Source organism: Nanorana parkeri, unplaced genomic scaffold (assembly GCF_000935625.1).
Source record: "Nanorana parkeri isolate BGI_ZX_2015 unplaced genomic scaffold, ASM93562v1 scaffold2496, whole genome shotgun sequence".
NCBI classification, from domain to species: Eukaryota; Metazoa; Chordata; class Amphibia; order Anura; family Dicroglossidae; genus Nanorana; species Nanorana parkeri.
The window spans coordinates 110,397-125,387 of NW_017308764.1; the positions used below are offsets into that span (position 1 = coordinate 110,397).

The 14,991-nt window shown below is 42.1% G+C and overlaps 2 protein-coding genes across 2 annotated transcripts in view; one reads left to right on the plus strand and one right to left on the minus strand.

Annotated features, from left to right (window-relative positions):
- Window positions 1–1,192: 1,192 nt before the first annotated feature.
- On the minus strand, window positions 1,193–6,247 carry SMDT1 (single-pass membrane protein with aspartate rich tail 1). Its single transcript, XM_018573704.1, has 3 exons — window positions 5,993–6,247; window positions 2,688–2,828; window positions 1,193–1,364 (listed from the first exon to the last, which is right to left on the minus strand). The coding sequence occupies exons 1-2, from the start codon at window positions 6,143–6,145 to the stop codon at window positions 2,691–2,693; spliced, it is 291 nt and encodes a 96-aa protein (XP_018429206.1). The 5' UTR covers window positions 6,146–6,247; the 3' UTR covers window positions 1,193–1,364; window positions 2,688–2,690.
- An 83-nt stretch (window positions 6,248–6,330) lies between these two features.
- CEBPG (CCAAT/enhancer binding protein gamma) overlaps window positions 6,331–14,991 on the plus strand; it is an 11,650-nt gene continuing 2,989 nt past the window's right edge. The window contains exon 1 of the mRNA XM_018573703.1: window positions 6,331–6,597. The gene's annotated coding sequence lies outside the window, so the exon portion shown is untranslated. The remainder of the gene's footprint in view (window positions 6,598–14,991) is intronic.

The window sequence follows — 14,991 nt, forward strand, 5'->3', positions numbered from 1 at the left end:
GACTTCTAGTCCCACGGTGTCTGCATGCGGGTGCACGCATCCATAGACTTACCTTGTGTCTCTCCTCGTCTCCCGGCCCAAAATGTGAACTGTGCATGCGCCCGCCCCAAGATGCTTTGAGGCCGGCCGAGAATTTTCACATTTTCGGACGGGAGCGCGCGGGGAAGACACAGGTAAGTATTAACCCTTTTCAAAGTGTTTTTTATACACTTTTTGCATATATCTACTGCTTGGTAGCAAAAAAAACGGAGGGTTTAATAAGCCAGTTTAAGGAAACAAAGTGCACTCTAAAATGTAAATTATTTATGTTTTTATAATGATTTTTTTACTGTCAATTTTCAATGTGTGTACTCCTTTCAACTACAATACTTGTAAGCTTTAAAAAAGATGTACCAAAGGAATAGGTCGTCATGTGCTTTGCCATCCATTATGATCAGCTCCTGCCACTGGTATTGATATAATATAGTTATGAAATAATGAAATGTATGAATAATGTAATGGATTAACGGTTTAGAGCAGATACACCATGTAGGGACCTAGTACTTCCTCGGGTCCTACCTGCTGAACCCAGTTGTTCCCAGCTAACAAGAGGCCATTTTTGGCACAACAGGTCCAGAATATTTAAATAGACCCTTTTAGAAATGTTTTGTAATGACAATCTACAAACAGATACTTATAGATTAATTGCAGGAATTTTATTTTCCTCCCCATTCTTCTCACAGTGGCAATTTTACTAAGGGCAGCTTAATCCATCCCCTTTACTTCCTGGAACTAGGACATGTGACCATGCACATCATCTCAAGGGTAACATGCCCTTCCCTGAGATCTTGCAACTTACTAAATGAGATTTCGCAGCCATGCACTGCTGATGTAACATTCCCAGGATGCATCTCTTAGGCACGGGCTTCATCGCTAATGCCTAAGAGGATCAGGAAGTGTTAAAATAGTAATTGCAAGTAAAAGAAAAAGGTTTACTTAACTAAGGAATGTAAGATGACTTCATATCAGCATGCAGAGTGACTTTTAGTGAAAGGGGGTAAAGGTCCACTTTAAGAAGGGGTCTCTCTAACCTTTAGGAGCATTTTTTAAGGCTCCACAGCACCCTTAAAAAGACCTCAACTTACAACAATGATGAAAACTGCAAGAGTTGAATCCACTCTATATTCCATGAGAAAAAGCTTGTTAATAATACATTTTAATTGATTTAATAGATATACATTTTTTTTTTCAATCCCACAATGCTGAATCACCACACCGGCAAATGATCCCTCTATACAACATGCAGTGAATCAAAGGAACAGCATCCCAAGGAAATAGCATTGATATGGTACCACCGAGGATTGTGGCTTCCAGCAGTAAAGTATCTGCAAAGAAACAAAATGCAAACAGAATAATATTGATTTTTAGGGTTTATATAATTGCAAAGGAACATTCATATATAAAACTAATACCAAAAGTATTTGCTCAATTTCAGAAATATACTCTTTTCTAATTATGTATCTAAACTGTAACAACTATGCCATTGTGTATTATCAAAAAGATGCATTTGGGAATACTCACAACCATCTACTTTTTTTTTATGCAATATTAAAATTGAGGGCGCATTTCACAAAAAAAAGTTCTTTAGCTGGAGTTTTAATAAAAATGAATATTCTTTTTAGAGTTCTTTTGCGGTGTTGTGAAACAACAAAAGCATTTCAACAGTGCTTTGTGCTACTCTTAAGTTGCAAAATAATAAAAACAAAAACATTGGATTTCGATTTGATTTTGCCAGTAACTTCACTGTAGTTTACACAATTAACTTTCAGTGATAACGGTTTGTTTACACACAGCTATTTAGTACAGTCAGCAAGCAGTGTGCACAGAATGTGCATGTAAACATGGCATGTAGTTCTAGCTTGAAAGGAAAACTATAATGATTGTATGTCACTCGCTTCATTTTATGTGCAACTCAAGCGTTAACTTTCTTTTTAGGATAAAAAGTAGAAGTGTTTGAACCCTTGTCAGGTTTCTAATGCTGACAAATCCACCTCTGACAGCAGATTTACACTCTACATCCCCCCAACCCCTACATTTTTAGATTCCCCCTCACTTTGTCTACCAGTTATAATGGTTCCCAGGACAAATAGTGTATTTTTCTCCAACTGTGAGGCAGACAATAAAAACCTAACAGAGGTTCTAACCCTCTATTCAAAACTAGCGAGAATTAGGGCTGGAGCCATACATTAAGTCTATCTTAAATTGTATCTATGCACACACATCATTTGTTTTTTTTTAACAAACTTTTAATACATGACAGATGATTTTCAGAGCACTCTAGGTTTTCTTCTAGTGTGCACAGCAGCATCTCCCTCTTTTTAGGCCGGTCCTGCCTGGCTGGCTGTAAACCTCGTAGAGGGACATCTGATAAGGGAGCAGTCACTCCTGGTTTATTCACTGTTATGTCAATTTTAGCTTGAGCCAAAACCATTTTTTACAACAACAAAAAAAACAAAAAAAGAAGAAGCCGAGAGCTACACCTGCTGGCAGGACAAAAGACTGTAATATACATATACAATATCTCAGTGTTTCCTGCCCGAAGATTTTTTTTTTTCTTTTAACAAGGCCAAAAAAAAAAACATGTATAAAACTACATTCCCTATAAAGCATTTCTTATTAAATGAGGTTGAGGACTCCAATGTAGGTACCTTTCAGTCGTCATCGTCATCATCCTCTGGAACAAAAATGTCATGCTCTTCTAATAGAGCAGCAAAGTTTTTGCTGATGAGTGTTCCTATATATAAAAATGGGACAACTACAGTGAAGACTCTGAGCAAGCCAAAACTTACCTAGAAAAAAAAACAAAAATGGTTATTAGGTCATCAAAAGAAACTAAACACCAACTTCTAAAAGTCATGTTTGAACAGATAGAAGAAAGTAGTGATGACATATAATCAAAAACTTTAAAAATATTTGTCTCACTGTCTGTATGACGGTTGTACAACACAACAATCACAAACTTTAAAGTATGTTTATAAAACATAAATTTTGTGTGATTGTTTAGAAATAGAGGAGTAGATAGTTCCCAGTGACTAATTTTTCTGCTATGCTCCAAAATCAAGGTGGATTTTTACGGGAATGCTCACAGGTTCTGCCATTTTATAGTCGACTATTGAAACATCAGTAAACTCCACTAAAGGATTAAACTGTTTCCATTAAACAGTTTGGGCTTCCTTTTTTTTTTTAAATGCCTAATGATTGTCTACCTGCCTTGGGCTTTTCTGAGCTGACCTGAACAAAGAAAACTCTAAATCAGATTACATAGGAACTGAGAGTTTGAATGCACTTGTTTAGGAGGAAGTAAGAACAATCAGATGGCTGGTGGCAGAGCAAGACAAAAGGCAGCCATGACTTTAGGTCTCGTTCACACCTAGGCGTATTGCATATGCGCGACCATCGCGTGTTTTTTTACCGCGATTCGCAGTAAAAAAGTCACGCAACAAACTCGCGTTTCCGAAGGCTACTTGGCTGTATCCCAATGGAAACGCGCAACAAAACGGGCCAAAGTAGTACCTGTACCTTTTCAGGAGTGGGCCGTTTTGTAGCGCGTTAGGGACGGGCGGAAATACGCCAAGGTGGGAACGAGACCATTGAATACAATGGGATTTATATTTTTGAGCGTTTTGTAGAGCGTTCGTCGAGCGTAGAACGCGCTACAAAACGTTCAGGTGTGAACGAGGGCTTACTGGAAGCATGCACTGAACAATACATAAACCATTAGAATTCTGCACCTGTCCCCAGACTATGGACATTAAAAGTGTTTTCATATAGTTAAAGAGTACTATGGAGTAAGTGTTTTTCCCCATAGTTCCCCTAAAGGTCCCGGGAGGACATATAATAGCCTCCTCCCATGACCCAAAGCTCAGTATATCGCGAGCTACAGCTCCCAATATACTGAGACCGCCGCAGCCGGGACGGATCCCGACATTACTGTCGAGATCCACCCAGCTGCGCGAGTGACAGCTGGCTCTGCCTATCTAGAGGCAGAGCCAGCTGAACCCGCCCCTCCCCCGTCCGTTCAGCCAGTCAGAGCTGGGGGATCGGAGCGGGGAGAATCCCTGAAGGGAGCTGTGAGTGACAGCCACGGCTCTCTACAGGGAGATGATCGAGAAGTGAGCGAGCGACGGTATGTGTTCTCTTATTTCACGATCTATTGAGCCGACGTGTGACAGTTTCATTGTCACACGTTGGCTCGAACTATGAGGTTGAGTGAAAATCACTCACCTCATAGTTCTCCTTTAACAAGCAGTAAAAGAGCTTTAAAACAAAGTCACCTCTGGTCTGTCTAGCTGCATGTAGCATGAAGCAAGTCATTCTCAAAGATCATAAAGACTATAAAGTCGCTTCCAGTCCATTTCTAACAGTGCTTGGCCCATGCACACAAGATGCAGTGATTGATGTTTTTAGGCAACTGAGCACCACTAGGGCACATAGAAAGCAATTGTTTTCACCACAATGCAGGTGTGATCTGTGGAGCAAACAAATGCAGACATTTTATCATAGCACACAGTAGTGCAGGGACCTGAATGGAGTGTACGGTTTGTACACAGCAAATACAGTAAGAAATAAATACATTTAAAACCGTCACAACTCACTAGTCCACCTGCTAACATTCAGCTTTAGTAGACAGGCTGTTGTGAATGGGCCCTTACAAACACTTGCTGTGCATTGACAGAGAACTGACAGGCTGCCAAGATTCTGCAGAAATAGTAAGTCCCCTTTCACATGCACCCGTCTACTTGGCTCAGCAGGGAATTTGTGCTGATGGCAGCAGTACAGAATGGGTATCACTTTTGTGACATCTGTGTTCATTCAGTTTTTAGTGAACAAAACAGACCCGTGTTAGATCTATGCGCAGGAAAATGTAAACGAACATTACCTCCAATCTGTTTTTGCCTAGACAGTCTTGGATCACACCTGCATTGCAGTGTGAGCAGGGCCCATAGGAAACATTTATTTTCTGTGTGGCCCTTGCAGAGAGCTGCACTTTTCTATTAGGGAATATTCACACCATGTCCATTGAACTGTGTTATTCTGCACACATTCTGATTTCAATGGGGTCATATCCACACAGCAAAAAAGCTCATGCACCTTTGTGGCGATGAGCGACCCCAGGTTTTTTGCGGCCACATTTGTGCAAGCCTGCATCTGCAGAAACGCTCCGCAAAACCAAGCGGATTGCTAGCCACAATTGGGGTGCCATTATAAATTAATGGCACCGCAAGCGCGGTTTGCATTAGAACACGTTTCCGCGATCGTGCACCAAACCGTGTGGATCGCCGCGCAATCTCAGACCGCTCAGATGTGAACCAGGCCTAAAAATACCAACATGCGGCAAAGAATCCATAGATTCCTGTGACTGGGATCATAGATCATTGCGGCCTCTCAGTGTGTACATTGCAATGACAGATATCGCAGCTGTCCGCATGTATCCGCACAACCCGGGGTTCGCCTGTGCTTCAAGCCAACCCTGGATGCAATGTGTCTGCATCCATGACTAGACATCTGTCCCTAACTAACCACTGGAAGTACAGATACATGTGAACTGAGGTGGACAGCCACAGCTCCTTTCAGCCTGTCATTGCATTGTGGTCCCTCAGCCTGTATACAGCAATGTCAGGCTGGAAGGAGCCATGGCTGTCATCAGCCAGCAGTGATAACAAGTGCATAAATTTGCAGATCCTTGCTGCATGATGGCACTTCTAGCTCGTGTGCATGAGGCCTACATGCCAGTAATAACTGTTGACCTTTCCCTCATAGCAGACATGCCAGGGGCCTTTACCATCATGGATGAAGGTTCCAGCAAGAGAGAGATTATATATGAAAACAACCTGAGCTCCAAAAGAGATTTTTGTTTATGACCCTCTACAGGCAATCTTCATCATACTGAATATGAGCACACAAGTCCTTACAATGATCCCAAAGACAGGCACCTTTTGCTATACAGACTTACTTTCTCCGGTTTGGGATAAATAGCCCCTGTGTTTGTTGTGACAGCAGTCCGGCGAGGTACACCAATGACCATCGTAGGCTTCCCCGGGGCTCTCAGGAGTCCTCCTACCCTGGCCGCAAGCCGTGCTGAGTAAACCCCAATGCTGGCCGCCATTATCCCCAAACCAAGCCAACACCTTCAGGTGAAAGAGGAAAACCAGGGTGATGTCACGGCCACCCAACCAAAGCTAACATCACCGCGTCACGTGACAGCCCGGAAAGGCCATCTAGCCTTAATAGTAGAAGCCAGTCACACTCTGTATACATTACGTAAGGACGTGAGCGCCCTCTAGTGCCCACAACCCCAGGTCTCACCAACGTGCGGCTGAACCAAATCGGTTTTTAATTGGCTGATCGAGCTGTCACTTAGACGATTGCATCATGCTGCTTTTTCGGGGAAAGACCCGTATGATTTCGCAACAATCCTTTGTGCGGGGCGCTTAGTGTCACACAACGTATTGACGGCGGAGGAAAACGATCACCCACAGAGGTGTCAAAAGAAGGTTATCGTGGAGGGGGAGGAAAAGGACTTCCTTCCCCAGGCAGCAGAGGGCTCGTCTTACTAAGGTATCGTAGTGTTTATAACGCTGGCTGGCTTCAGGGTTGGGCTACGTGGAAGTCGGAGGGGGTATCTGTGAGCTAAACTCTGAACTTGGGGTCCCGTTGAATGCTGGGATCGGGATAGGCACAGGCCCCTGTTCCCCGGTGTGATGGAATCAGGTGGCAGCACTTCATAGGATCATCATAGGCGCTGGGAGCTCAAGGAAACGTTGGCAGAGTCAGGGATCGCTCATGGAAAGTGCGATGTACTATTGACGGAAGTTCCCAGCTGTAGAGAAAAATTCACACTTCTTCAAAACTTTCCAGCACACTACTTTGTGAATGTTAGGGTCTTTTCACACGAGTGCCATCTGCACCGCCATAAGAATGGATGACAGAATACGGATAGGAACTAAGAACGTTTACATCTGGTCGCACATCAGTCTTCCGTTCACTACAGTTCCGTATACATCCGTTTTTGGTATCCGTTAACATCCGTTTTTTTACCTTGTCCGTTTATTTAAATAAAGTTGATGGACCTTCACTTTCTATGCAAAAACAGACGTATACGAATGACATGTAAGCGTCAAACGGATATAAACCTATTCCGTTTCTTTTGAAAGTGATCCTCCAACTTGAAATGAAAGTTTGAACCATTATAACCCTTCTCTCACCCCTTTCAACAAAAGCTTTTTTCACATTTTTAAAATTGATTTGTATTACTTTTACATGGCCATGTCCCCCATTGTCATTGCAGCCTAGGTGGCAATGACGTTTCATTCTCCTGCTGCCTCCTGGGATACCAACGTCACATATCTCTTGAGGCTGCAGGAGAATCCATTCATGGAAATGGACCCAACGCAGATCTCACACATGCACAAACAGAGATCTGGAGCCAGGTCTATTTACATATTGTTCTCTGAATGGAGGATAGTAACACCTCCTAGGATATGTGACTGGTATCCTCTATTCATAGAACATTATGCCAATAGACCCAACACCAGATCTCTGCCTGTCTGTGGGGGACAGCTGAAGTACTAGGAAGAGAAAGCCAACTCCCCGTGATGTCTCCAAAGGAAGCGTGGGACAGAACCTTGAGGGGGGACAGCAGGACGAGAGGAGAAGATGACAGTATAGATCCAATAGCCTTGCAAGTATGATTACTGCATGAAAAGTGCAACAAAGGTAAGTGGAGGGGAAGGAGGTCAGTTGAGAGGGTGAAATTCCTCTTATGGACACAGATGTATACAGATGATAATCTGTATATATCTGCACGCCTATAAGAATACATTACTGTCTGTTTTCCATCCACAAACTGGGATAAAAAATGGACAGGTGGAATACCCGTGTGAAAGGTCTTTTGAGTTGCAACTGTTTAATGGTTATCTTGTAAATCTAGGTGGAGGGGGTTAATATCTGAACGATAACCAGAGCAACACAGTGGTTAGCACTTTTGCCATGCAGCACTGGAGTTGGTTTGAATCGAGGTTCAGCCTGGACACTATCTGCATGGGGTTTGCATGTTCTCCCTGTCCTTGCGTGGGTTTCCCCCAGGTACTCCTGATTCCTCCTACACTCTATGGACATGATGATAGGTTAATTGGCCCTAGTATACATTAGATAGACACTTTAGACTGTATGCTACTTAAGGGCATGGACAGTTGTAAATTAATAATATGTAAAGTGCTGTATAAAAATTGTCGACACTATATAAATACCTGTAATAAATAAAACCAGCAAAGTAAAGCTGGGCATACACCTATAGATCTCAAAACACCTGAACAATGCCTGCATCCAATCAGATTGTTCAGGTATTTTGACAGCCAGTGGGGCCGCCTAGCAAGCTACTGAAGCTTGGCCCAGTGGGAGATTCCTCCATCCCCACAGTTTAGCATAGATGGAGGAATCTGTTGCACTTTTTCCATCTGACCATAGAAAATCTGCAGAATTCTATAGGTGTATGTCCAGTTGAAGACATCACTGCTGAGCAATTACAGAAAGAGGTTGTGAGGTGTTCAGCACTTGTCCAATCTGTCCGGTGTGGCCGCATCCCAACGGTCTACTCTACAATCTATATAGACAGACGCTTATTTCTGATGTTATAAGTAACAGATTTGCCTTTTTATGCTTGTCCTAAGCTTCTTAAACTGAATGTCTAGCCATAACTTTTAATGTTTGGATAGAGTAGGGAAGGGTTACAATCCCTTCCAGTTTATTTTTTTCTGTCTGTGTCCCCTTGGGTAGATTTATCTCCCTTTCCTAGACGGGCAACAGAAAGTGATAGGAAATGTCTACAAAGTAAAGAGAACCTCCCATTTGGACAGTTTTAACAGGTGTATCCCTTGGAGGATTTGCCCTCACCTCTTGTGTCGATGAAAGCTGTAAAATATTTGATTTGCAATTACTTTCTGTCTCAGTGACAGTGGCGACCAGAACAAATGGATAGAATGAATCTATGACGGTGACAGGCAACAATAATTTTAAAAAAAAGGTTACCCATTGGAAGATTTCCCCTCCATTCCTGTTCTCTCAGTGACAACAATCACCAGCACAGCTAGAATGGGTGAATGTTCCTAAGGCTGGGCACACACCTTACAACCATCGCAAGACTTTTGTCTTGCGATGGTTGTAAGGTACTTAAAAAAACGTACGATCTGCCTATCTTGCATAGGCAGATCGTACTTGCGATGATTGCAAGCCACGCCCCCTGAGGGGCGGGCTTACGATGACCGCAATGCCGAACGGGCAGTGTGCGCTTGCGCACACCGGCCCGTCCGGCTTTTATCTTACGAACATGCTACAGACCCGCCGAACATCGTACGATGCTCGGCGGGTTTTGAAACATGTCCGTAAGTTTAAAGTCGTGCGACCTTACAGTAGTAGAGGTTGCACGGCTTCCACACACCTTACGATAATCGTACGATCGTGGGATTTCCCGCGATTATCGTACGATTATCGTAAGGTGTGTGGGGACCTTAACAAGGAAAAGATAGAATCCCTAACCTGTTTTTGCTCTCTGACCTCCTGAGGGAGATTTATACCTTCTTCTTGTGTGTTCACTGGAAGAGGAAGTGGAAAGCAATAAAACATGTTAGTATTATTGTGGGTAATGGTTGGAACATTTTATTGCTGTGTCCACATTTAAGAGTTTGCCCCTCACTTCCTAATCAACTGGACGTTTTTCAAGGACTCTCTTAAATGAGGACGTGGTAATGAGAAAAAAAAACGTATACTAATAAAAAATGTTTACTTTTAGTGGCTTATTTGGAGAGATGAACCTTATTTAGTGTGTTGGTGACAAGACAACTAGTGAGGGAAACGCTCCCTAATGGGGCCACAGGACAGCAAATAAAACCTGACAGAAGTTGTAACATTCTAATAAAACAATTAAAGAAAAAAAAAACTTTATTGCTTTCAGTGTCTTTTCAAGCTATGGAAACGCTTCCTACTGGGGCCATGGGACAGAGGTGCTAACCCTTCAATAAACTTTTTAAAACAAATTTAAAAAAGTTTTAAATGGAGTTGGGATTTTTTTGGTCATTTTGCCTCTTTAGTGCAAAGTGACTGGTTCTCTTAAATGCTCACCCCCACTTGCTGCTTTGTCACCTGTCAGAACCCTTGGAAATACCCAGTGCTGCCCTGACCTTCTCCCCGCCTTCCCAGGAAGCAATTTGTGGGGCTGAAAGGCCAAATGGAGCACTGAGAAGGTTAGTAACAGTGGATCAGGGGGAGAGCTTTCAAAATAACCTGTCACTTCACTAAGTCCCTGTTCACACCTCGGCATTTTGACGCTAAAAGATAAGCGAGACAAAACTCTCAGCACAAGAAATCTCATTCATTTCTTTGGCCCCTGTTCACACCTGAGAGTTTTGTCGCAAGCTGTAAAACGCAGAACGCTGGAAAAGATACATGAGCTTCTTTCAGGCAGATTACAGCACGTTTGGCCGCATAGACTTCAATGGAAGCACATTAAAATGCGCAACACAAGCATTTTGCTAATTTTTACTCATTCACAGCAATGCATTTTGATCTGCTCAAGAAAACACGTGTCTTTGCCTATGCGCGTGTAACGTACGTAAAAATGTGCAAATTGCACAAACCATGCGAGGGGAAAACGTGCATAAAATTGCCCATTTTACACGTGGAAATGCTGATGCCTAGGTGTGAATGGAGACTTACAGATTCCTTTTAAGTTTTTTTTCTTTTCTTTATTTAACAGAGAAACCTTTTTTGCTTATTCTTGTGAAAATATAAAAGAGGGGTTCCGAATAATACCCACAGTTGGCTCGTAGTATTAGAAACATTTCCACAACAAATCATATTACCCGAGGAAGCATTTACACTCAGACTGTGAGAATGACTAGCAGTAACAAAGATGTACTGAATTGCATTGAACCAATAACTACTAGGCCTTTACTGTTTGTATCATTGGTTGTCAACGTACAAGCTATAGAGGGCCTCATCTGTGGCCCCTGACATCAACAAAGGGCCACACATAATGTTCGGTATGTGTAATGCTGAAGAGGACTGTCAGAGACTGTAGACATACTAGAGGAAATGATGGTCAGACTGTGGACATGTTATAGGTTAGGTTGGAGACTGAGGACATTTTTACATGGGATTAGTAGAGATCACTGCTAGAATATCTTTACAAAGCAATGCTTCTAATCCCATTACAGACTGCTTAGGTCCGAGGGCAGCATAACAAACACCAAAGAGCCACATGTGGAGCTTGGCCCACAGGTTGGGCACCAAGTCATCTGCAAAATGTTAAGGATGTCAAATATAGTGTATCTATAGCCAACATTTTTTTTAATTTTGGATAGAATGTAGAAAGGTTGGAATTCCTGTCAGGTTTTTACTGCTATCCAGGGCTCTGTTCGAGAGATTTGAGTCCTGGGGGCAATGTTTTACCAGACAGGAAGTGAGGAAAAAATCTGCAACAGGTAAACATACCTCCCAACTTTCTGAGATGAGAAAGAGGGACACATTTTTAGCACAAAGTATGAACACAAAAATGTATTATTTAACTACCAAACATGTTTTACTACACTAAACCTTTTATCCAACCTCTAAATTATTGCGTTTGATATTTTGGAAAGCCAGCAGTGATGAAAATAAAAGCACGTGAGGGTTCCAACAGTTATTTCTGCTTCTTGGTCTGTGTAACTGGGGGTGTGGAAAAGGTGCTTTTATAGATATCTGTACATCAGACCAAAAAGAGGGACTGCTGAGAACAAAATGGGGACTGAGGAATTTGGTTCCAAAAGTCATAGACAGGAAAAGAGGAATGGTAAATATTTTACATCTGTGCTTCTTTTACCTGATGTCTGTGGGGTCAACCTGAACAACCTGGATGCTATCTAGACCACTTTAAGGTGGATTGTGTGGCACATGTGCAATATTTCCTGGCTTAATTTAGCATGTTGCCTTGATTTATATTATACTTGTGTAAGAAATTTTTTTATTTATTTCCCCCCACTTTGTTTAGGACTGCAAAGCAATGAAATGCTGAGGAGTAAGTGTGACCACACAAACAGGCCAAATATTTCAATGTATCCTCCTATTGATGGAAGTTAAGCCCCTTCCAGTAACTAGGGCCTGCTAACACTCATTCAACTGCCAAATATCAATAGCTCTACCTCTCACCAAGGTTTTGATACTCTCAGTGCAGGGGCTCATGTACACTCTAGGCTTAGGATCCTGGGGAGGGGTTGCTGACGGGCATTTTTCCACACAGAAAACAGTTCTGCCCAGTTCACACCTCAACAGTGGTGTCATGTGCAGTGTGGAAAAATGCAGACATGCTGCACAGCCCCCATAGCCAGAGTGTTTTAAGTGTGCAGGCATGTGTGAACGAGCCTTTAAAGCTGAACTCTAGGCCGATATAAAAACAAAACAAATTAAAGCTACTTTCCAGCCTGCCTACTGCCCCACACACCCTTCCCTCCACCTACCTTGTGCGTAATCGCTGGCATAGAAACACTAATTGCCTAGATGTCCATTTTTCTCACCTAAATCCATGGTCCAGTAATGTCTTGGCCCTGCGTCTCCTTTCCTCTGTGTTCAGAAGGAAGGATCCTTCTTCAAGTCAGTGCCTGCCCAACATGAGTACTTCCTATTGGCTGTATTATATCCACCTACAACCGCCATAGCTCTTTACATCAGTTAATGCTCCTTACAAGTTCCACCTGGCATCCAACTTTTGAGGTTTTCGCTAGTTGTTGTCAATGGAGCTGGCATTGACAAAAAACAAATCCTGCTGGCTCCTGGATTGGACAGACTGGCTTCATATTCCAGATTAATTTGTCCACCCCTGGGAGTCTAGCTTAGGAAAATTATGTAGTTGCCCTGCTCAGTCCCTCTTGTCTCCTCCTGGACTGCCTAGCGAGATGCAGGAGAAATCCAAATCTCCAGATGCATTTACCATTAAAAAAATATACATTTAACATACTAATTTGCCTTAAAAATGTTGGTATATCACCCAGGGAGGAAAAAAATAGAGGCTTTAGATGAACTTTAATATGAAAATATAATGGGGGAAAGAGTGTAAATGCTATAAATATTATTATTTATTAATAACTATAATAGTATAAATCGTGTAAAAGCTCTGTATAGTACAACAATACAGCTACAGAGGAGAAAAATTTGCCTTGTAATTACTGAAGCAGGTGTCTCCGCAAAGATTTTTTTTCCCATAACACCCTTGTTATTGTAAACAACTAAATTTGGTCTTAAGGGACTTTTATATATTTTTGTATATCAGGTTAAATGAATTGATTGTAGCCTAGCAATATACATGCACAGATGGAAAACCTGGTTTTTCTTTACCTTCTATTAAGGACATGTGCCAATATTTAGGCTCCGTTCACACCTCTGTGTTTTAGTATAGTGTTTAAAATAATCCTACTTGCTGATTATGCAGTTTAATGCTCAGGAACAGAACTAATTCCATGGGGATAATAGGTTTAAAAAAAAAATGCTTCTAAAATGCACTGCAACTCTACCACATTAAAAAATAGAGCTGTGAATATAAGATAAAAATGTTTTCATGTGAAAGTTTCCATAATTGTACAACTCAGTTCAGTTATTGCACATTTTTATATACATAAACTGTATGTATCTATTTTAGGCTGGAAAGTGGTTCAAATATTTTATTTATAATTTATCTATTGTCTGAATATGTTTGTGACCTTGAACTCTTTTAGCTTCCATTCACTCTAGCTGCGCACATGAATGTGTGCATATCACGGAAAGCTTCTATCGTGCTTGCGGTGCCATTATTTTGTAACGGCAATCCAAACGCGTCAAGAAGGGTTCGTGTGGATGCAAACAAAAAGTGCATTCAAAAAAACACGTGAAACCCACAGTTCAAACTGCTGCATGAGCTTCTTTGTCACGTGTAGGGCAGCACTTTGAAATTAATGAGCTGCCCTATGCTGACGTGTGGCATAACATACCATGTGCTCATATGCGCAGCTAGTGTGATAGGAGGCTAATATCCATGAACTGTTTCTTGAGGACGCATTTACACCTAAACGTTAGCATAGAAAAAAAAAAGACTGGTGGATTGCCTCAAAAAAGGGCTCCCTGCCCAAACCTCTCCCCCTCAAATAAGTCAAGCAAGCAAAAGTAGGGAGCTAGACAATTATTTGGACACTATATGAAGGATAGCTCCACTATCCTGATTGCACAAATCTACATGTATGGACTGAAAATGCGTTCGCTGAGCATATGCAAACCCAAATAACTCTTGGATAGCAATACAGTTTCCATGTACTGGATTCATTTTTAACTATTAGTTTTATGTACAATAAACTTTTGATATGTGTTATATATATACATATGATCATTGCCTTTCTATCTCTCTAGAAACCCTCCATTCCCTACTTTTGCTTGCTTGCCATAGCTAGTTTGCTATTGCAAAGTGTAATAGCCAATAGGAATCTAGCCATGCATTCCTATGCTGGCTTTTTTTTTTTATTCTGATGGCAGCAGAACCGCCCGGCTAATAGAAAACAGTTGGGCGGAGCTAGCTGTCACTGCTAGCTCCGCCCAATCATTTACTATTTTATTTTTTCTACTTTTGTAACTGTTTTTCTATTCTGCTCGGTACCACAGAGGTACCAGGCATTCAGCTATTCGTTCACTGCTGTTCAGCATCTATGAGAATAGGCCGAACAGCGGCGGGTAGCCTGCCGGAGGCTCGGCTCAGCCGATCCAGATGTTGGATCGGCTGAGTCAAACTCCTTTTGCACTTCGGGTCGGCCGAACATGATGAGCATGTTTGGCCGACATGAAGCCAACCGCAGCAAGCCAATGTATGGCTGATTTTAGCCAGCCGTGCAAGCCTGAAGTGAATAGCTCAGCTCACTTCACTTCGGGTCGGTTATTCACTCGGCTGCCTACGGCAGCTTAGTG